The 22,241-nt window shown below is 40.4% G+C and overlaps 1 protein-coding gene across 1 annotated transcript; it reads left to right on the top strand.

Moving 5' to 3' along the window:
- Positions 1-17,592: 17,592 nt before the first annotated feature.
- Positions 17,593-18,456, top strand: LOC141957153 (putative G-protein coupled receptor 141). Its single transcript, XM_074898153.1, has one exon. The coding sequence runs from the start codon at positions 17,593-17,595 to the stop codon at positions 18,454-18,456; it is 864 nt and encodes a 287-aa protein (XP_074754254.1).
- The last annotated feature ends 3,785 nt before the right edge of the window (positions 18,457-22,241 follow it).

The raw sequence follows: 22,241 nt of genomic DNA, 5'->3' as shown, positions 1-22,241 counted from the left end.
ACCCTGACTTGTGCTCATCAATGGCAGCATGCTGAGGAGACTCATGGACAAGAGTTCAGAGCCTCTGATCTGTTTTAGAGGTTTACAGCATAGAGAAACAGAACAACCTGCCTATGTCTGAGGACGGAGGCATCCACTAGTGGTGGCACCATGATCTCTAATAGAGACATGTAAAAATTGCAGATAGGACTTTGTCTTCCCAACACTTTTCCTCAGAAGATGAGACCTCACAGAGACTCCACTAGTCAGGTGCTACAAAAGCATGGGAGAAAATAAGAAAATAAGGAAAGGCAGCACAGACTGTATCTGAATTGATAGAAAACGCTGTAATGGACAACCTTGAATCATACCCTTGGAGACCCTCACCAGTCTTGGGGCTGTATGCAGAGAAACATGAACGGGTGCAAACTCCACATCCACAGTTTCTGTCCTCCATTACAGAAGGAGCAGCTGAATCAGGATCTCTCAAGAGATAAAACATGTCCATACACTAGAAATAGCATCATTAAGTTCTATGTTATGAAAAGCAGTTTGTAAGTTAAATTCAGCTTGCAGAATAAAACTATCTTTCTCTACAGTAAACTGGCCTTCAGAAGTTTAAACACAAACAGCAGACAACTTGTATATGTTATGATGATACTGTGAAAGCAGCTATTTAAAAAAAAAAAATTAAAAAAAGGAAAAAGATTGGAAATTTGAAGTTCTTTCATGAAATGACTGGTTTAGCCACATAAAATGACTGGGTTTAGGCATTTCAGAAAATAATGACCATTTTATTACACCACTGGACTGCATTTTTCACTTGGCCGTCACCTGAAATGCCTGATGGTTTCTAACATTTCACAAAAAGTGAATTATTGTCACTATAGTTCTAGTGGGGAAGGTCAGGTGTTTCAAATATCAATCCAATGGAAACAAAAATTTAACATAGCTGTAACTTTTACAAATTAAAGTTTACCTCACACGGGTCTTTATTTTAGAAAATATAAAGTTTACTCTGTGATAAACTGTGTGGCTTTGTACAGTTTGGGAAATAAACGAGCTCTTTATTTTGTCTTTTAAGCTAATAAGTTAAAAAAGATAGAGATAAGATATTTTGAATAATACCTACTATTTTCTGTAATTTTGCAAAATAACTGGAAGTCATTTTGAGAAATGGATGAAGATTTTAGTCATTTTACAAAATGACTGGTTTCACAATATGACTGTAGCATACGTCAGAAATTGGTGCAAGAGAAGTTGTACATAAAAGGAGGGAGTTGAATCAGATTTCTCTACTTGCTAAGTAATCATTCCTGAAGGTGCCTCAGGCCTTTGAAGTTAAATTTAGAGAAGAACTATATGAAAAGAATAAGAAATGCTCCAAGTAGGTAATGGCAAAGGCTTAGTATTGTGCAACTATTGTTGAAATATAGAAGACAAAATAGAATCCCAAGTCAAAGTCAAGACATGAATACTATCTGCTTACAAGGTAAGTATGGAGAACCTCCTTTTTCTGTTTTTTTTTTTTTTTTTTTTTAACTCTAAGTGTATATATCGCTGCTTTCCCCTTTCAGGTACATAGCATTACTGCTAATAAACTGCTTGCTATTTCCCTCATTTCAGATACAAAATTCTAAAATGTGGAGACACTGAGAAGCGGATTAAGAGGAGACTGATGAAAGAGGAATCTCCCACATATTATGTGAACATCGAGGATACATATCATAAAAAAAAGTCATACGGCTATTGGCTATGGTGGCCATGACCATGTCACGAAACACTTGTTTGCAAACATCACCAGAGATGCTGTTGAGCACTTCAAATCCTTCTGTGTAGTGTGCCAAGAAAAAAGAAGGCACCACTTGGAACAATTTGCTGGCTAGTCTGTTCTGAACAAGGTGAGCTTAACACAGGGACAAACTGACTTTATCAATGCGCAGTCCATGTGTCTAGACAGCTTGAAGTGGATAATAGTGTACCGGGACTGCATCACCAAATTTTGTGTTTTCTGTCCACTTACGTCAAAAAAAGCAGTTGAGGTGGCTCTGCAGCTTCCTGACACCTTTCTCACTTTTGGAGGGTCATGATGGACCAGAATCCATCATTCAGGTCATGCAAGGACTAAGGTATTGGTGGCCTCAGATCAGCTTGGTGCATGGAAAACCAGGACACTCTCAAAGCCAAAAACTAGCAGATCATCTGAACAGCAACGTTAAGGAGATGTTCACAGGGTGGATGGCAGACAATAATTCATGTGACTCATCTATGGGAATATGCTTTGTGCAGTTTGTTTAGGATTAAGCTCACCACTCGGGAATAAACTGTGAACCATACTCAGCTCTGTTTAGAACAAATCCCAGGTGTGGGCTCACCTCAACCTCTCTTCTATTGAATATCATCAACTGCCTAATGACTGAGGAGGACTTGGTCTTTGTGCCAACCACCCCTGCTGCATCACCTATTCCCACAGGCCATGAAGCTCCAGAAGACCCCAACAGTACTGCGACTAGAGCTGAGGCTGCAACGGATCCTGCGTCTGATACTCTATCAGATGAAATTCACCCACAACCTCAGAAGCCTGCACCCACACAGACCATACAGACACATAGCCTTTTGCCACCATGGCCAGTGGACAACCACTAGCTACGTCAGACTCCAAAGCTGACCTCTGCTTTCATCAGTGGGATGAAGGAGCGTGGACACACCAGGCTGGCCAGGGAGAAGGTAATGAATGGACATCTAAGATGAGAAGGCATGGCCAAGCTGACATCCATCTGGCAAGTTAACTGAAATCTTACAGGGCAAAATGGAAGTGTCAACAGACCTTGTCACCATTGTCTCAGTCAGGAAAATAACTGTGAGCTCAATGGGGAAAAATGCTGCTTTATGTCTTCTACTCAATCTTATATTTTGATCTTACATTGCATTTAAGGAATTTATGTGTACAAATTAATATATCAAGTTATTTTTCCAAAATTAACTAAAAAAGTTAGAAGCTCACTGATTTACCAGTCTGCATGTCTAGAGGAGAGGAAAGGGTGAGGGAAGGAAGCTATTGTTTTCTTTGGTAGAAACTGGAACAAGCTCAGCCTACCAAAAATGAGTCTCCCTTTCTCCCTGTCGATGATTACTGTTCCATGATAATATATAATCATCATATTGTGCATGTCACTTTGCCATAGTGAAGGAATTAGAAACTGATATTCTTTGGGTTTGTATTGACTTTATTGTAAATGTCTTTTACTGCATGAATTTAATTTCATTAGGGAGCAGAGTTAATTAGCATAGCTGTTTCTCGTTACTACTGTAACCCATATATATGCACAGTCTTGTTAGCTCTCCTGTTATCTCCTCTGCATGCAATCTTGTAATAAATAAAGAGGCAATTTACTGTAGCACTGCTTTGCTATTCAAGAATATACTCCTTTCAGGGCTGCTGAGTGCATATTGCACATTTTCATGCATTTTACTTTGTCTCAACAACAAGCAACCTGGAAACCCAGTCACAAATTTTAAAAAATGATCACAGGTGGAAGTGGAATTCTTATTCTACCACTAACAGCAGACTGCAAACCCAAGCTGATGCCTCTTTCATTGAGCAGTATTAATGTTCAGTCGTTTAAGCAATTTGAAAGGCTGAGTCTTCTTCGGGTGCTTTAGGAGAGATGGACCTCTTTGGAATGCAGCAGTGGGGTGTGGAGGAAAAACAAAGCTGGCAAACACCAACAAACTTCTCACCCCAATGAATGTGAAGTACAGGAAGCTGCAAAATTATAAGAACAGATGAGAAAAATGACAAGTGAAGCATCAACAGACAGATAAGTAAAGCCTAGCTGTAACACAAAAATGAACCTGCAAGAAAATTTTCAGCTTTTCTATGGTTAAATACTCCAAACTGGTCACTTGTGGGCATATTTAACTATACAAGAGACACACAAAGAAAGTGGTAACAGAGGCATATGGAAAAATACAGCATGTGAAATACATCACCATAACAACACCTTTTACAAAAGTGTGTAGGAGTGTGAAACCACTGCAGTTACTGGTGAAGTGAAAATGGAAGAAATAGTAATTATGTCAGACCAAAGTAGTTTCATGTATTTTAATGTCAAGGGGTATTTTTGCTATAACAGAAAAACCCTGAACTGATAAAATAATAGCAAGGACAAAATCTTGTTCTGGAGGTCAGAATGTCTGTAGGAGCAAATGGTAATTTAAATTTGTGTCACTAAATGTTCTACGTTAATAATTGCTGCAAGTTAGTTACTATATTTAGTAATCAGATTTGGTAACCTGAACGTTCACAAGGCTGTGAACACAAAGTAAAGATGTTGAAGGGAGATTCATCACTGTGGTATTACGTCAAGTTAAAATCACAAGAGTCATAGGAAAAAATAGGTTGTAAGAGATCTCTTGAGGCTATCTAGTCCTATGCCCTGCTCAAAGCATGGTTAAACTCAAAGTTAGATGAGGCTGGCCAGGACTGTGTCTAGTTGTGTTTTGAAAATCTTCAGAGACAGAGAATTCAAACGCCTTCCCTGGGCTTGTGGCCCACAGCTGCACCACTCTCAAATTCTTATTAATATCCTCGTAAGATTCCTGTTGGACCATTCCCCCAGTCTGCTGAGGTCCCTCCAAACATCATCCCTGCCCTCCAGTGTATTATGGCTCCCTCCCATTTGGTGTTATCCACAAAGCTCTGTCCTGTTAAGCAGCTCGTGGTGAGGATGTTGAAGGATATCAGATCCAGCACTGAGGAGCTTTGCTCCTACTCCTAACTGACTGCCACTTATTCCTGACGGCTCCTCTCCAGTGGTCTTTCAATGCCGTGCTTGACCCTCACACCCGAGGTACTTGCTCACCTGATATCCCCATCTTCTAGTGACCAAAGCTTTTATAACTCATCCCAATATGCCTCACGTAAATACAGTCCTTACTACTTAAGTAACTATGGTCCATTCAGATGAAAATTGTACCCTAGAAATATTTTTTTCTGGATTAGTTCACATTCAAGAAAAGCTTTCTGAACATACTCCCCCCCCCCAACAAAATCTTTCATTTTGAAGATTCATGTTTTGTTATATTTTCAGAATATTTCAACCGTTTGCTTCAAAATTGCATTTTCCCTTTCTGTACTGGATCTGGCTGGGATGGAGTTAATTTTCTCCATAGCTGTCCATATGGTGCTTTGTTTTGGATTAGTGCCCGAAACAGTGATAATAACACACCAGTGTTTTAGCTCTTGCTGAGCCACACTTGTATAGCACCAAAACCTTCTCTGTTTTTCCAGTCTGCGCCTCTAGCCAGTGGGCTGGGGATGGGCAAGAGCTGGGGAGGAAATGCAGCTGGGACAGCTGACCTGAACAATCCAAAAGGTTATTCCACACCATATAACACCATGCTCATCAGTAAAGCAGGGCAGGGGAGTTTTTCCAAAGCAGCCATTGCTTAGAGTTTGAGTGGGGATCAGTCTGCTGGTGGTAGGTGATGAGTGCTTTTGCATCATCATAGAATCACAGAATTGTAGAATGGTTTGGGTTGGAAGGGACCTTAAAGATCACCTAGTTCCAACCCCCTGCCATGGGCAGGGACACCTTCCACTAGCCCAGGTTGCTCAAAGCCCCGTCCAACCTGGCCTCGAGCACAGCCAGGGAGGGGGCAGCCACAGCTTCTCTGGGCAACCTGTGCCAGGGCCTCACCACCCTTACTGTGAAGAGCTTCCTTACATCTAAGATAAATCTACCCTCTTTCAGTTTAAAACCATCACCCCTTGTCCTATCACTACACTCCCTGATAGAGTCCCTCCCCAGCTTTCCTGTAGCCCCCTTAAAGTACTGGATGGCTGCCATAAGGTCTCCCTGGAGCCTTCTCTTCTCCAGGCTGAACAACCCCAACTCTCTCAGCCTGACCTGTTAAGGAGAGGTGCTCCAGTCCTTTGACCATCTTCATAGACTCCTCTGGACTTGCTCCAACAGCTCCATGTCCTTCTTATGTTGTGTCCAGAGCTGGGCACAGTACTCCAGGTGCGGTCTCACAACAGCAGGGTATAGGGGGAAAATAACCTCCCTTGACCTGCTGGCCACACTTCTCTTGATGTAGCCCAGGATATAGTGGGCTGCAAGCGCACATTGCTGGCTCATAGTTAGATTTCTATCCACTAATACTCCCAAGTCCTTCTCCTCAGGGCTGCTCTCATTCCATTTTCCATCCAGCCTGAATTTGTGCTTGGGATTGCCCTGACCCACGTGCAGGACCTTGCACTTGGCGTCGATGAAATTCATGAGGTTTGCACAGTCCCACCTCTCCAGCCTGTCCAGGTCCCTCTGGATGGCACATCCCTTCCCTCCAGCATGTCAACTGCACCACACAGCTTGGTGTCATCAGCAAACTTGCTGAGGGTGCGCTAAATCCCACTGTCCATGTTGCGAACAAAGATGTTAAACAGCGCTGGTCCCAACACCAACCCCTGAGGAATGGCACTTGTCACTGCTCTCCACTTGGATATCGAGCCATTGACCGCAACTCTTTGAGTGTGACCACCCAGCCAATTCCTCATCCACCAAGTGGTCCATCTGTCAAATCCATGTCTCTCCAATTTAGAGACCAAGATGTCATGCGGGACAGCGTCAAATGCTTTGCACAAGTCCAGGTAGGCATCACTTCATTATTTTATTCCTTTCTTCCCACCCGCCCTCGCTTACTAAACTGTCTTTATCTTAACCCACAAGTTTTCTTCTCTTTTTTGTCCTTCCATTTATCTCACTCATCCCTCTGGGGGAAAGGAGTGAGCGATCAGGTGGGGGCTTAGCTGCCAGCCAGGGTCAACCCACCTCACTTCAGAATTTTTAGAGGAGTTAAAAGACTGTAAAATTCCTTAAACTGGTGGATTGGATTGCATGAAAGAGCTTTAGTTTAGAAAATAAAATTGTATTTTGATACAACCTTATTTTTAGTCAAATTGTTAAATATGAGCATGCAGAGCAAAAAATCCCCAAGGTTCAAACATGAAAAACCTGTTATTTATTCATTTTTTTAATCAGAGAACTTTCAAGTGTCAGGGGGATCTAATAAGCAACTTTTTAATCAATTAATTTTTGGCTTCTCATAGGTAACAACTGGTTGATTCTGGCTGGCAACAGTTTGACAGTCGTGCCTAAAACCATGCTTAGTAAAAAGAAAAAGAAGAAAATTAATTGCCTCTTTCACTGACTCCTTTGAACTGAGGACATAGTCCTTGGATTTATTTTTAAGAGTATATACCTTTTTATGCAAAGGAACATAACTTTGAATTTTTAGATTAATTAGGCCTTCAACTTTGCATATAAATAGAATGTTTTTAAAGATGCTTATTTCTACTACAATTATTTCTGCTTTTTTGTACATTGAAAATGTATAGTTGAAACACATGAAATCAATGTACCTTTGAAATAAGTAGGTAAACATCCTCCCTGATTTTCATCTGCACTTTAGATCAAATTATTAATCATATTTAAGGCACCTTTTTCTCTCTCTCATATTTAGATAAAATAAATCTTCAAAGAGGTCAGGATTTGCTTAGAGGAAAAGTATGACTTTTTGAAAAGATCTTCCCCCTGAGCTTATTTCTTATCGTGAGTAAGTAGCTGCTGAAGGAATGTTACATGTGGTTGGAGTAGGTAAATGAGTGTGGCACTTGGATCATGGAAAATCTCCTCATGCAAGTGTGTGTGGTTGCAGTTATCCTGCAATCATAACATGTTGGGCAGCAAATCTGTAGTGTGGGTCAGTGATAACCCTGGGGAAACAGCTGCCCGCCCTATCATCCTTGGAAGGTAGCTGTAGGATGCTAAGGCCAGTACCACCTAGAAGGCTTTTATATGGACAGGGAGTGGACCTTCAAGTGAGGAAAAAAAAAAAAATAAGTAGGTAAGGCAAAGAAATTACTGTTTTGGAGTATTTTTTCTTCTATTTATCTCAAAGGTATACAGGAAACATATCTAAAAGCACTGTGATTTATAAAACCTGAATTGGCTTGAGCTAGTCCTATGACCCTCTGTGAAGTGCCATCACTTCTTTTCTCACAGGTATCCAAAATGGGAGCTGAGCAAGGACTTCAGGCCCTTTCAATTATTTCACAGTCCAGAAATTTTCCCTACAGAAAGGTTTGTACCCTCTGAGGTCCAGGACGTCTGTACGAACAGTCAGCTGACAACACTGTCACAGCACAATAGAAGATTAGTCAGGCATGTTTCAAGGATGGTATTAGCCCACCAGCTATGATTAAAGAAACATCAGCTACTCATTTTAATTATTTCCAGAATGTATATTTACCCTGTGGATGGACCTCCATAAGAATACTATCATGGATGTCTTTTCAGACTTGCAGCAGTCCAATGTGGGTGCTGTCAAATCCTGCCTCTTGCTGTACGTGGGTATGAAAGATTAAAAGTTCTCTTTTCTTTCACTTTTTTCATGGAACAACAGTAACATTACTGTTCTTAGCCCTGCTATTCAACTTTATTTTGATTTACCTTTTCCTTTTTTAAGTTTTCTAGCGTGTCTCAGCTGTCTTCTCTAATCCTAAGAACTTTTCTAACCCCCTTTTCTAGGCCTTGTCCCTAGGGCTGAGCATTCCCCTGAATCTCTAAATATCTTGGCAGTTTGATTTCTCCTGCTGGGCTCAAGAGTCTGTCCTCTTCATCCACAGGCCTCTGTCTTTCCCTTTGCTCTTTGGGAAAGGAGTACATCACTAGCAAGTGTTATATTTGTGCTGGATTTCATAGATTTAAGGCTATTCCCGGGTCTGGGGATGTTTCCCTACCAAAATTTTGGATAAAAAGCATCAGGCTCTTAATCTCTGCTCCACCGTATTTGCTTAGAGACTTTCAAGTCAGAAGTAGAGACAGGAGATGTTTGTTGGAGCTCAGAAACACTGGACACCCAGTAACTGCTGCATTCTCCCAAGGAAAGTGGAGTAAAAGCACCAGGAGAAAAGCTGCCTCTGCCCTCTAACAAGAGCTAACTGCTGAATCCCAAAGATACCCTTCTGCTTTTAAAGGTAGCCCTCTCCTATCTCTCTGAAGACTGATTGCCTACAGTGGGAAAATATTAGTAATGGAGCAATTTGGTCATTGCTTTTGACTCCCTCTCTCCATGCCTCTCTCCTTTTGACAATCGATGCATTAAAATATTCAAATTTCATGCTTGTGACATTTTGTACTCATTTGAGTTTCAACATTCAAAAATGATTGTGATAGTTGAGTACAAGATTTTCAAAAGTAACCTCATGTTGCATGTACAGAAATAATTTCCTCCCTGTGTCTTTTTCATTAACGAAAGCTTCTCCCATCCTTCACATCTAAGAATGGCTGGTGTTTGAAAGAAAATCAATTAAGTTAATCACTTCATTTTAAATGTTCCCCTCCAACCCAATCTCTTGTTCTACAACCTATTTTTGTTACAGTGGAAAGATAAGTCCAACAGGACTCTGCTAAACAGTTCATTTGGAACCTATCACATAATTCATTTCATAGAGTTAGCTGAAAGTATGTCGATTAACTGCGTGGCCCATCTATGCTTTAGGGTAGAAATGTTCTTACAGTTACAGTAATTGCTCCAATTCTTGAACTGAGAAAACAAAGAAACAGTGAAAGCTATTGAATGAATTGATGTAGACAGTTTGATGGTACTTAGGATCATGATCATTTTAGGATGAGAGCATTTTGATTGGTTATACATATTGTCTTTGCCATGTGTTGAGAGTATGGGGTATAAACAGCCATACGGCATGGAATTAATTTTATTTCATCCCTGCAAACAGCAGATTTCCCAATTAGCAAAAAGGCAGCAGAAATTACATTGTTATTTCATCTTTTAAGTGCTGAATGTAGATGAATTATTTAGTAATATGTACAATATATATAACTGTAAAGATATTATCCAATGTAGCAAACAAAAAGTCTTTCCGAGTTGCTTTGGGTAATCTCAAGTTGCTCTCAAGTAATGGTTCCTCACATTTCAGCAAATAGCAAACCTGGGTAAGATCTTAATAAGCATAAAGTCTGATTTATTGATTTGTATGATTTCTTCTTAAAGGCCGTTTTGTGTTTCCTGTAAATAAATGCCCTTCCGTTAGGAAGCTGTGGTCACCACTTAACATTATCATAGCACTAGAAAGAGTAGAAGTGCTGTCCTGGATGTAAGTCAGAGCAGCTGGGGTAATCGCTTGTGTCATTTAAGCGGTCTGCAACCTCTTCCTGAAAAGAGGAAGAACTGGCTGCTTTGGACCCAAAACAAACCCAAGGCCTAGAGCGAGACCCCAGTAGAGATGCTATTTTTTTGGTAACTTGGGCAGTCTTTTATTAAACCATTGAGTTTTCAGATCTGATGATGATGCCAGTGATATTTGCTATTAGAATATAAAATGACAACTCTGCCCTGAGAAATGTATGGGTCTTCTGGAACTGCTGGTCTTACCACAGGTAATGGACTGGCCAGCACATATGTTTATTCCCAGTTGCTACTGGCATCTCAAGACATCAACAGAACCTTTCTCAAAGAAGGGCAGAGTGGAGGTAAACTTTAAATACATGATGAGCATCTCTTTGTAAATCCCTTCAGATTATTCTTGTCTGCACAATGCTTGCTTCCTAAGCCACTTTTATTTTCGAGTGTTGCAGAACTGCCTTTTTTGTTGTTCTATTTTCTTCTGCATATGGTATCCATGCTATGGACAAGGCACTCTGAGGGTGACAGAGTCAGTTTTTGTAAATACAGGACTTAGACCATTGCACAAATGGCCTCAGCTTTGGAGTTTCTTCTACTTGCAGATTTACCCCACAGTAGGTTTTCCAAACCTTGTCCCTGCCTTTTCTTCCAGGGACTTGAAGAAAGGAACTTCTGTGGTAGCATCTACTAGCTGAAATATACAATTTTCAAACTCACTCTTGCCTCTCTAGGCATCTTTGAAAATCCCACAGGAAATTAAATCAGAAAAGGCTTGTAGCCTGCAGCATAGAATTTGTATTCAAATCTGTATTTAGTGATAGGAACTAAAAACTCTTCTAGTTTCACAACCAGTCCAGTTTCAACCACTGAGAACAGCATGAAATATTACAGCTATATATTGGAAATGTTCTAGGTCTTCTGTTTCATACTGATACTTAATTTCTTTTATATCTCAGAATTCACACTAGTGATATTGATTACTACCCCCTGACTCCCCCATTAAGGTTAAATGCTAAACTATTTTTTCTGATTTGCTTATGGGTTTGGGTTCTAGAGAGCTGATATATTTCAAGTTCTCAAGAGTTCAAAACCCTCTTTTGTCATTGTTTTTCTAGATGTCTTTTTGGAATGTGTGCTTTGATGAAACTGGGCGACAGGCCTGTAGACACCACAATCATCAAATGATAAACTAATTTCCTGACAAATGTAAACATTTTTTATTTTGAGAGTCTTAGTCCTTGCCTTCTAGTGCTCTCTCTACAACTCCATCCAGATTATGAGCGCTCACCTTTCTTTCAGAAAAATGGGAAACTTTCTTCAGTAAGGGTAAAGATCATTTTTGTGGGAGATGGTCAGAAACACACAGTTGCAAGATCTCTGGGAGTTTAAGATAAACGGCAATTTGGAAAAACAACCCAAAATTAAACAACAACCCCAAACCCAACCTTTCTACCCCACCTTGAAAGCACCACCTCTGTGTTTTGGGCATCCTTTGTGCTTCTTGTAACTCATTGAAAACTGCTATCAGTGCAATGAGGATCTCTGCGTTCCTGCATCAGTTAATTGGTTTATGTGTTCTCTTTCTAATTGCTTTTTAGATTAATAAACATTAAGCCTTGCCCAAATCTGTGTCAAGTAAACATTGTTGCAGGCATCCAACTCCTTCAGAGGTTTGTTGATTCCTACAGATTAGTATCAGGAAAGAAGAATTTAGGGTCTGTGGCTGTGACTCTGTTTACCAAGCAGAAGAATATGAGAAACAGAGTAAAGTAGCATTGTGTGGGGCTATCCCTAGAAATGAAGACTTCTGAGAAAGGCTGTTAGACTGTAAACAAAGGGAATTAAGTTTGACAAGTAGTATGGGTGGCAGTGTGTTCAAGCAGAAAGGAAAGCATTTGGGACCAGGAAAATGTTATGCTGTCAGTGCCAGATCCTTGGCTCACATGTGGTTCTCTGCAGCTGTTCCCGAGTACAATGACACTTTAAAGCCAGCATTATCAATTCTCTGCAATAATCTAAAGCGGCAACAACTTTAATTGCCTCTACAGGTGTTGGAGGGCAACTAGAACAAATAATAGGACATAATTTTTTCATAAATCTTCTAACTTACTACTAAGTGATAGGTACCAGCACAGGAGAATAATGTCATGTTCCTGAACTTCTAGTAATAAATCTCATCACCTTGCACCAAACCCAAGAAATAACAGTTTTGTTTCAAAAGTCAAGTCATAGCCTGACTGTCATATACTCTGCCAAATTCCTCCATAAAGTCCATGACATATTCTTTCTACTTATATGAAGCATAAAGCTACTTTTGAGGAATACTAAATAGGTATGACAGAGGCAACTATTATTATTTCTAATAAACAGAGAAGCCAGATACCCTCTTCCATCCTGACAAACAAAGCCTGAGAAAACTCTATGTGAGTCTGCAATCACATAAGTAGAAGGAATGGTCCAAGAATCTCAAATCTTCTGCTAACCTTTTTGACCATTTACTGGCTGAAGTTACTAAATTCTTCATGCTGCATGGGTGGCAAGGATTGGCAAATGAAAGGGACTATCCTGCAGATTCGCTAACCATAGAGGATGATTTGCTCACTTTCCAGTACCTGTGACTCATGTCTAACAGAGTGGGAGTGAGACAGCAAGAACTGTGATTGCATCTGTAATCACAGAAAAAGAAGTAAAAACATAACATACGTATTCGCTGTCTTATTGTTCTTTATGACTCTGGCCTATATGTAGCTCAGTTCTTATAATCACAGAATCATCTAGGTTGGAAAAGACCTTGAAGATCATCCAGTCTAACCATTAACTTCACACTGATGGTTCTCAACTCCACCAGATCCCTCAGCGCTGGGTCAACCCGACTCTTAAACCCCTCCAGGGATGGGGACTCCACCCCTGCCCTGGGCAGCCCATTCCAACACCCAACAACCCCTTCTGCAAAGAAATGCTTCCTAAGAGCCAGTCTAAACATTCCCTGGCACAACTTGAGGCCATTCCCTCTTGTCCTTATTACTTGATTGCAGAGGCTCATCCCCAGCTCTCTGCACCCTCCTTTCAGGGAGCTGTAGAGGGCGATGAGGTCTCCCCTCAGCCTCCTCTTCTCCAGACTAAACAACCCCAGTTCCCTCAGCCGCTCCTCGTACGATGTGTGCTTGTAAGTAGCAATACAGGGTTTAATATGAATAAATAATTGACATTATCAGAAATTATAACCCTAGGTTGGAAGTAGCTAAAATTGAAAACCTATCCAGTAACACAAGGTAGCTCAATTATATGGTTGTTCTTAGAAAGGAGATCTTGAGCTCAGATGTGAAACCTTGGTTGCTATTATACTGACCAGTAAACATAACATTTTCTTAAACAGTGGCACTGGAAGCATAGGAAATCATGCAGAAGTTAAATTAAATCGAGAACTTAGAGTACTATTATGGATCTAGTCCCTGCCTAAAGGAACTCCTCTATACCCATTCCTAGGCACAGTCAGTGACATGTCCACAGAGACTCATCCCATCTCTGAACATCCAACAGGCCTTGTTTCTCTTCTTTCAACTATTGCTTCTTCTGTTTCAGTTTCTATTCTTAATAATTTAAACTTTCACCTTTCTTCTTTGTCTTCTGTTTCACCCAGTGTTGAACCACACATGTCCAGTTCTCTCCATCCTTAAATTTGTGATGCTAGTCTTGACCTGGATTTCTGATGTGTATATATGAATTTCTCTTTCAACCTTTATTCTCACCATTGGTCAAGGCAAACTTTGTGCTGATGAAGTAAGAAGCAAAAGCAAGATCTGCAAGTTCTTTTGAACAGGCTGACGTGACTGAATTTCCTTTTACACTCAGATGAGAAAGTAACCTAAAACTTAAGACCTAGATTACAGAGTTGAATTGAGTGATATTTTTTTTTAACAGAAGAATGTGAAGATGAAAGGTTAATACACTGAACAGCTTCAACATACAACCATCAGGAACATTTTGAGGACTAAGTGACTCAGAGGTGTAAAACATTGACTGAGAAGTTCAGTTTCTGACCCCCAGCAGTTTTGGTGTCAGCCAATGGCACTCTCCCCAAGGTGACAAGAAAATTATCCATGCAATACCTTTGCAGGATTTTTGGCATCACTTCACATCCAAAGAGCTCAGACTGGACTCAACAAGGTTATAGAGTTCACAGAGCTTTTGATCTCATAGCCTGAGTCAGCTCTGTCTGGAGTGCCACTGTCACGTAACAGCCATTTCAGGGATGCAATTTCTTCATGTCTCTTCTGCATTACTGCTTGGTGGTTCAAGTTTTGTGGATTGCTTCAGGTCCTGTGGACAGAGCAGAAGGCTGCAGGCATTTCCCTATTTTATCTAGAGGCTGTGGATGTAGTTTCATGATCACTCTAACCCATCAAAATCATCAGTTTCTGACACGCAGGCTGTTCCCTAACTTCCTGTGTGTTTCTGCAGAATCAGCTGATCGTTTTGCCATCCAAACACCATTGCTACTATGTCAGATGGCAGCCTGTCCTTATGTGGGACTAAGTGATGCTGGAACCAGACCTGGTGAGTACCATCATACATGTAGCTGTTTTCCTTCGGTGCTCTGTCTGCTGGAGCAATTGCACATTTCTCTTACCCCAAGACTGTGAGTATATGCAGTTTCCAAAATGGGCATCCCTCTTGTTCTGAATCCTGGTCTAGATAAGGTGGTAACTGCTCCCTCAAAGCTTTCAGAGTTCATCATGTCTCACGAACTGCAGTTTCCACATTCTTGCTCACCCTCATAACCCTTTCTGTTTCTCTCCCTAACACTTAGTGCCCTTGGTTTTTTGAGTCTTTGTATTTATTTACTTCTAATAGCTCTCTTTCACATCTGTTCTTCCTAATGACTGTGCTTAACTATAGGGGAGAAGCTCTGGGAGAGAACCATCCTCACATCCACAGCAGAGGGTGACTGCATGATGACAGGAGCAATGCCAGTTCAGCTCTGCTGGAATATTGTTTCTATGTTATTGCTCACAAAAACTGTGTGTTGTTCTTTTGTACTGTGGTCTAGAAATCTAATTGAAAAATAAGCTAGGCTAACATTTTTCTGTGTAATTTCTAGTCAGAAACTGCTTTTTAATGTCTCTAGAAGAGCCCTGACACAATTCTTTCCTCTTTTTTAGTGAGCTACCCTATACTAATGATACGGTTTGGGGTCAGCATTCATGACTGCAGTTCAGGCATAATCTTCAAGCGCTGCTGGCCTCTGCATGTCCTTTTTTAACAGCAGGAACTGTTAAATCACTTTTCATATATGTCTGAAGCTTATTTTACTTATAACATTTAAACAGTGAGTAATCTCCTCTGAATTCTTGAAGATCTAATAGCATGTTAAAGCACGATCTTTTGTTAACTCTGCTAAACACTTTGTTATTCTGGCACATTTAGCTTAATTATTAAACATAAAACAAGTTCAGGGGAGAAGTGCATTTATAATGAAAAATCCTCTGCTCAGCTGCATATTTCTTCACTTGATCAGTGGCACTTCTTACTTGCTTAGTAGAAAAACCCAGTAATTTGTAGCAGTTGAACAGCTCAGAGATTTGCTGCCCATCTGAGCTTTAAGACTGACCCAACTGTGGACAGAAGTAGTCCTGACAGGTGGGTCTGTACTACATGTCTGAGCATAATGATGGTCTCTGACAGCTCAGCAGCTTTTCAACAGTTCTCTCTGCATGAGCAATGTAGTATTAGATGTTGAACGTATGCAATTGCTATCACATTGAAGCAAGAAAAAGGGCTTATGACTTCCTGTATGTCAGATGAGAAAACCCTCAACCATTCTCGGTCAAACAGTCACACCAAAGGCCCTTTATTCACACTGGTTATATATGTCATATGCTATGGATGCATGAAATGACAAAAAAGAAGAGAGAAAGCAGAAAAATAAGAGATTATAAGGTAATATTTAAGTATCTTATTTTATCAATATTGAAAAAACAATTTCTTTCTGAGTAATATAAAATATTGCTGTCTAGGCTGTAAGTATGCTGTTTATAACAACAAAAGGATTGTAGCTTCTTAAAGCCAGTTTGAAATGTTAACAATATATATTGGAAAATTAATTTGTGTGAAGAGCAGAAAGTCATCTTCTTAAAGTCTTTAAGTCTTTTCTTCTAGCGAATTTTCTGGGAAAGCAAATTTCTCATGCCTGCCCCAGGATTACTAGGCAGGTATACAACTTCAACCATTTAAATGCATCTCAAATCATGCATTTTAAAAGGGAATGAACAGAAAGGTTTATATCAGTCTTGGATACAACACTCCAATGTCCTTCTAAAGATGTTTTGCCTGATGCTTCATAAATAGACAGTTTCTCTGAAAATGTTTTGCAGTGGCAGTCTATGATTTTACAGATGAGTGCAGCAGAATTAAGAATTGGCAATTAAAAGAATTTTACTGATTTCAAACTTTAAGAGAATTAGAAAGAGAAGACACTGCTTTTCTAAGAAACCATTTTTCAGCTCTTCGTTCTTTTGACACTCTTTGTAAGGTAACGATAGATTTCATTAGTAAAATACGCATGTTCCCCACATGCTACCCCCGTATACTTGTGCAGAAATCCAAATGCAAACCCAAATAACTGAACAGTCCACATTTTGCCTGGTCTAAATAAGAATGCATCTGTATGTGGCTATGCTCAACAAGTGCCAATAGGATTATAACTTTCAGAAGATTGTTCATAAACTAATTTTTAGCTTTATTCATTTTTCACAGTAGAGTGGCTCAGGTGAAATTCTATAGCAAAAAGGTGTGGAGCTGAAGCACGAAGAAATTAGATTTTCATCTGCATATTTTTGTCTTCAGTGTGCTCTATGCATCTAGAAACTGAAACTTTTGCAGACTTCTGGGTGTCCTGCACTCGTTCAGCAAGATGCTAAACAGATGGCTTGGGTGTCTCCATAAAGTATCTGCAAATTATAGGTAAAACAACATTTCAGTAATTTTCCCACCTTCAATATAACTTTACAACACGAGTGCAAACTAAACTTTTATAATTTAAAAACAAACAGTGTCTTTTCTATTTCAAATGGCTGAATCTAGAGGCAAATAACTGGGGAAAAAAAAAAAAACTAGAATGCAGTTTAGTAAATTAAAAACTCATTCATAATTATATAAAACATGTTTTTACCACCGAGAGGCATGGATTGTTGCTGTCATATATAGTATGACAACAGTTATAAGGTTGTATAGTGTATGGGATAACATAATTTCAAACATGATTCAGTAAAATATCCTTTCATGAATCTGTGACATCCCATAGTTAACAATAAAGGAAGTAACAAAGAAAATTTGTCTATTTTAAAAATTCTAATAATAATAATTTTTCACTTTCAGTAGCCTTTGGAAGGGGAACTGAGGAGAATGCCTAACAGCAGCATAATCCAGCAGAACCATTCCTCCAACGAGACGCTGCCAGACACCTCAGAGGGACTCCACACTCTTCTCATAGCCCTGTACCTCATTGACCTGGCTGGCGGCACCCTGGGGGTCATCATGATGTCCCATCAGTTGTTTAAAAGGAGATCACAATCTGTGATGACCATTATCATCATCAACCTCCTGGTGCTGCACACCTTTATGCTAGTCAGCATCCCCTTCCGCCTCAGCTATTACTTTTTACAGGAATGGATATTTGGGAGGTTTGCCTGCAAGCTAGCGAGCGCCATCATCTACCTCCACATGTATACCACTTTCTCATTTTATGTGGCTATCATCATAATACGCCTCTTCCGACCTGAGTTTAGGAAGTGCTGCACTACAACATGGGTGGCTGCTGTCTGGCTGGTGGGAGCACTGGTGATCACACCTGTTTTTCTCTCATACTATGGCACCTCGAAGACACACCACCCTTCTGAATGCTTTCAGTTCCACCGGGACATACAAGAGGTGCCCATGGTGATCATTAACTACTGCTTGGTTGGGATTTTGGTGGCAGTTTGTGCTGTGCTCACCATAATCCAGTTGTCTGTGATCTACAAACTAGCTGTGAAATACTGGCCTGACATCAACTCCCATGTGGAATTCAGGGCTCAGGCAAAGAGTTTCTTTTTCATCTTGGTAACATTAGTGTGCTTTATGCCCCACCATGTATTCAGAGTCTATTACATCCAAAACTGCCACCTGGATAAAGACCATAAACTACTCACATATAACGAAATTTTTTTAGCTTTAACAACAATGTGCTGCTTGGATATGCTGTGCTTCATAGCAGGAATAGCCCACTGAACTGTGAACTACAAGGAAATCCAGCTGCAGTGTGTCAATACGGGCTTTTGTAGAAATAAAACTCTGTTGGGACTTTGCTGAGCTAGGGAGATTGCTGAACTTTCAGCATGGCTGTATAGGTCTGTAGCATTGTTTGGCTTTTGCAGACCAGTAAGATCCACCTTTCAGAAGCTACTGGTTTTTATCCTCCTTCTTGAAGTTAGACACATAAGTCCTACTCTAGTTTTTGACCTAAGAGTCGTGCCCTGAAGATTCATTAAGATTTTCCTTAGCTGTCCCTCTCTAACAATGACAGCACAAGTATCGATTCCTTTCTATTTTTTCCTCAAAGTGTCTCAGTAGCAACAATGCACTGAGGCCAGTAAATTGTCTGCTCTGAATGTCTAACCACTTCTTCTGAAAATTGTGGTACTGAAGGGAAGAGAGGGAAGAAAGAAATTACAGGATTTTTGTACTAGTCTTTTTAGATAGCAAGGACATAAACTCTATTCAAATAAGTATTCAAGGAATGACAGAGGGTATGAATGAGATATTGTAATAACATATTTCAGGTAAATCCTTTTATTCACTTATACAAAGTGTATATTAAATTATATGCAAACATTTATCATTCTCACAACTTCACCTTCACTCCAAAACCACAAGCAGCATACTGAATTACACATTTAGAGTGAGTGAGAGCAGAACAGGCCACAGGTTTCAAATCACCTTATGTCATTCTCCCATCATGACTGGATCTGTGGCAGTTATCCCTCAGGTCCATTGCAGCCAGAGAAATACAGGTTACTGTAGTCCATTGTTTTGCCGATTAAGGATACCAGTTAAACTCAGACACGAGAGTGAAAAGAGTAGGCGTATTTTACTAGTGATAACCAATGTAACAGTGTAATACAGAAAGCATGCAGTAAGAAAAAGCAGAATAGTGCACTTAAAGCAGCAAACAGGAGAATACAAGGTAATGCATCAATCATTACTACACGAGAGAGAGAATGGAGATTAAGAAAGATCCCTCACCACTTGCACACGTTACCGTCACCCAGCCCCGCAGTGGCTGGGCAGCCCCGGTTACAGCGAGGGTTTATGGAGCCTGGCCCTGCAAGGGAGAAATCCTACGTGGTGCGTCCACCCATAGGTGAGGCTGCCAAAGTCGCTGTGAGCGGGTCCAGCCTTGTATACCCCAAAATCAGCAAGCCAGAAGAGCTGGCACCTTTGTTTTCAGTGGAAAATTCCTGGTTTCATTCTCCTGTTGATTCCACCCAAAGCCTGGCCAGGGCTCAGGGGGGGAAACCAAGGGAGTTTCTAACAAGGCCAGATACTTGGGTTCTCAGCCTTGAACAAGGCTAAACAAGGGAAGCTGGATACATTCTCTCAGCATTTCGTCCTCACTACTGATTATATTCTAAGCCATATCTTTCACTAGCGATCTTACATACTTTGTTAATGACTACATGCTAAGTTAGCAGCCTCAGCTTGGGGCCTGTTGTTCAGGCTTCAGTATTTCAATGCTTTTGCACTTTTTACATCAGCATAAGTGGTTTGTTATAACTTTGTACAATACCTACTAGCACAATGGTTATCAGTTATAAAATACGCAGGATTCATCTATAGGTCAACTCTGGCTTGGGCCTGTCATCCAAGCCTTAGCACTTCATCCATTAACTGGATCTGGAATTCAGATTGAGAGGTCTGGTCCTCTATTGAAGGATCAGCCACTCTCTAGGAGAGGGAAAGATTTTACCAGCCTTTGAAAAACCTTTGATGTCGTTTCACTTTCTGTTGACTGTTGATTTATTATCAGATGCCATATTTTTTCCATTTGCACATGTAACAAAGTAAAACCAGAATAAACTAATTGAGCTGTGTTTAATCAGTTCAACATATGCTTATGCATGTGTATACTAACTTGTGCTGGAGTATATATTTTCTCCATTAGACAGATTATACTATTTGGGAACCACATCCGTTCTGGGAATCTCTGTTTTATCTTCATTATGTAAAAGTTTTTTATGATTGTATTCTGACTGTTCTGCTCAGTGCAGAAGGTCTCTAATCCTTCTGTCAAAGGCCCCACTGTCATTTACTGCATCTCAACAGCTTGCAGCCAGATTTCTCCCACCCCAGACTCCCAGGATTCACACAAGGGTATGCTTCTTCCTTCATAGCTCTATAAATTGCCATAATTTTAGTCTGGCAGTCTTTGCTATGGAAATGCTATGATCCTTGGATTCAAAAAGGTCAAAACTTGGTTTGGGAGGATTAAAAAGTTGCACTTATAAAGTAATGATAGTGATGCCTCAGATTGATGGCATTTCTTTGAACAAAAGAACCTACACCTCCTGAATAAATGTTTTTGCCTTTACATTTCTGTAAAAGCTTTGTTAAAAACTCACAATGGTTTCAAGGTCCTTTCTGCCTCTTTTAAAAAGTGGGAGGTGTCCAGAGGACCAGCAATAAGTCCTGAAGTCTTCTGAAAATCCTGCCCTTAGGGCTTCCTCTAATGTTACCTGGCCCACCCCTGTTGCTTGCAGAGCATCAAGGTTTCCTTTCTTTCCCACTCTGCCCTGCAGTGAGTAGGCTGGGGGTGGGCAAGACACTGGGAGGGGACACAGGTGGGGCAACTCACCTGAACTGGCCAAAGGGATATTCCATACTATATGATGTTGTGCTCAGCAATGCAAACTGAGGTAGAAGAGGGGAGGGGATTGACTTCTTTGGTGGTGATTGCTCAGAGACTGGCTGGGCATCGATCTACTTGTGGGAGATGATAAGTGATTTCCTGCTTGTTTTCTTTCTTCTCTTTCCTTCAAACTGTCTGTGCCTTGAATCATGAATTTTGCTTTTGTTCTTCCTATTTTCTGTCCTGCCCTACTGGAGGTGGAGGGACTGAGAGAGTAGTTGTGTGGGTGCTCAGCTGCTGGCTGGGGCGAGCCCACTGCACACACCTCACCACAGAGACCCTAGCCCCCCGATTGACTGAAAAGTGGTTGTAGCTGAAATCTGCATCTATAGTGCTTCTGCCTTGCAGCCACAGCCAAACAACCCTTATTATTAACCATTGCAATGAGGCAAAGTATGGAAAGTGAAGTACAGTTTATGCTTCAGCTTCTTCTCACAGTTTTTAGAAACTACAACAGTTTTTGCACCAAGGCTTCAGGTAGAACTTCATTCTAGTGCTTGCTGTACCATCTAGATCGTACCTCATCCCCATTCCTTCTTCTACTCAACAGTCACTTTCTTTAACCCTACCCATGAACCATACTCTTCTCTGCCTCTTGGCCTCCACCATTGATTCATCATTCCTGCAATTTAACCTAAGCTCCTTTTTCTTTTTTTTTTTTTTATGCTTGACCATTTCTCTGTACCTTCTTTCATTGACTAGGGCTCAGTCATGGGAGGTCAAACCACTCACTGGTTTCAGTATGGTCCTCTTAATTCTGAGGATAATGGCTTGAACATTGATCCCAGTGTTGTTAGATCTAAGACTCACATTCAGGTGGTAGACATAAGCTGTATTCAATATCCAGTCCCCCACTGAGATCTGGAAGCACTCTAAAAACTGGTTAAAATAGAAAGTTATCACTCTTCAGGAGGATAATCTGAGAATTCTGAAAGGGTAATAATATTGAGCTCAGATTGTAGGGTACTATTCTTACTGTGAATTATGTAATGACACATCCCCTGAAAACCAGTTAAAAATGGTTGGTTTGAATGCCATTTGCATGATCCAAGTAATTCTGGAGATAATTATACACATTAGTAATTGCTTTCACGTTAACTGAATATGT

The sequence above is a fragment of the Athene noctua genome, chromosome 2 (genome assembly GCF_965140245.1).
Source record: "Athene noctua chromosome 2, bAthNoc1.hap1.1, whole genome shotgun sequence".
Classification (NCBI taxonomy): Eukaryota; Metazoa; Chordata; class Aves; order Strigiformes; family Strigidae; genus Athene; species Athene noctua.
This window is presented reverse-complemented; position numbering and strand designations above follow the sequence as displayed.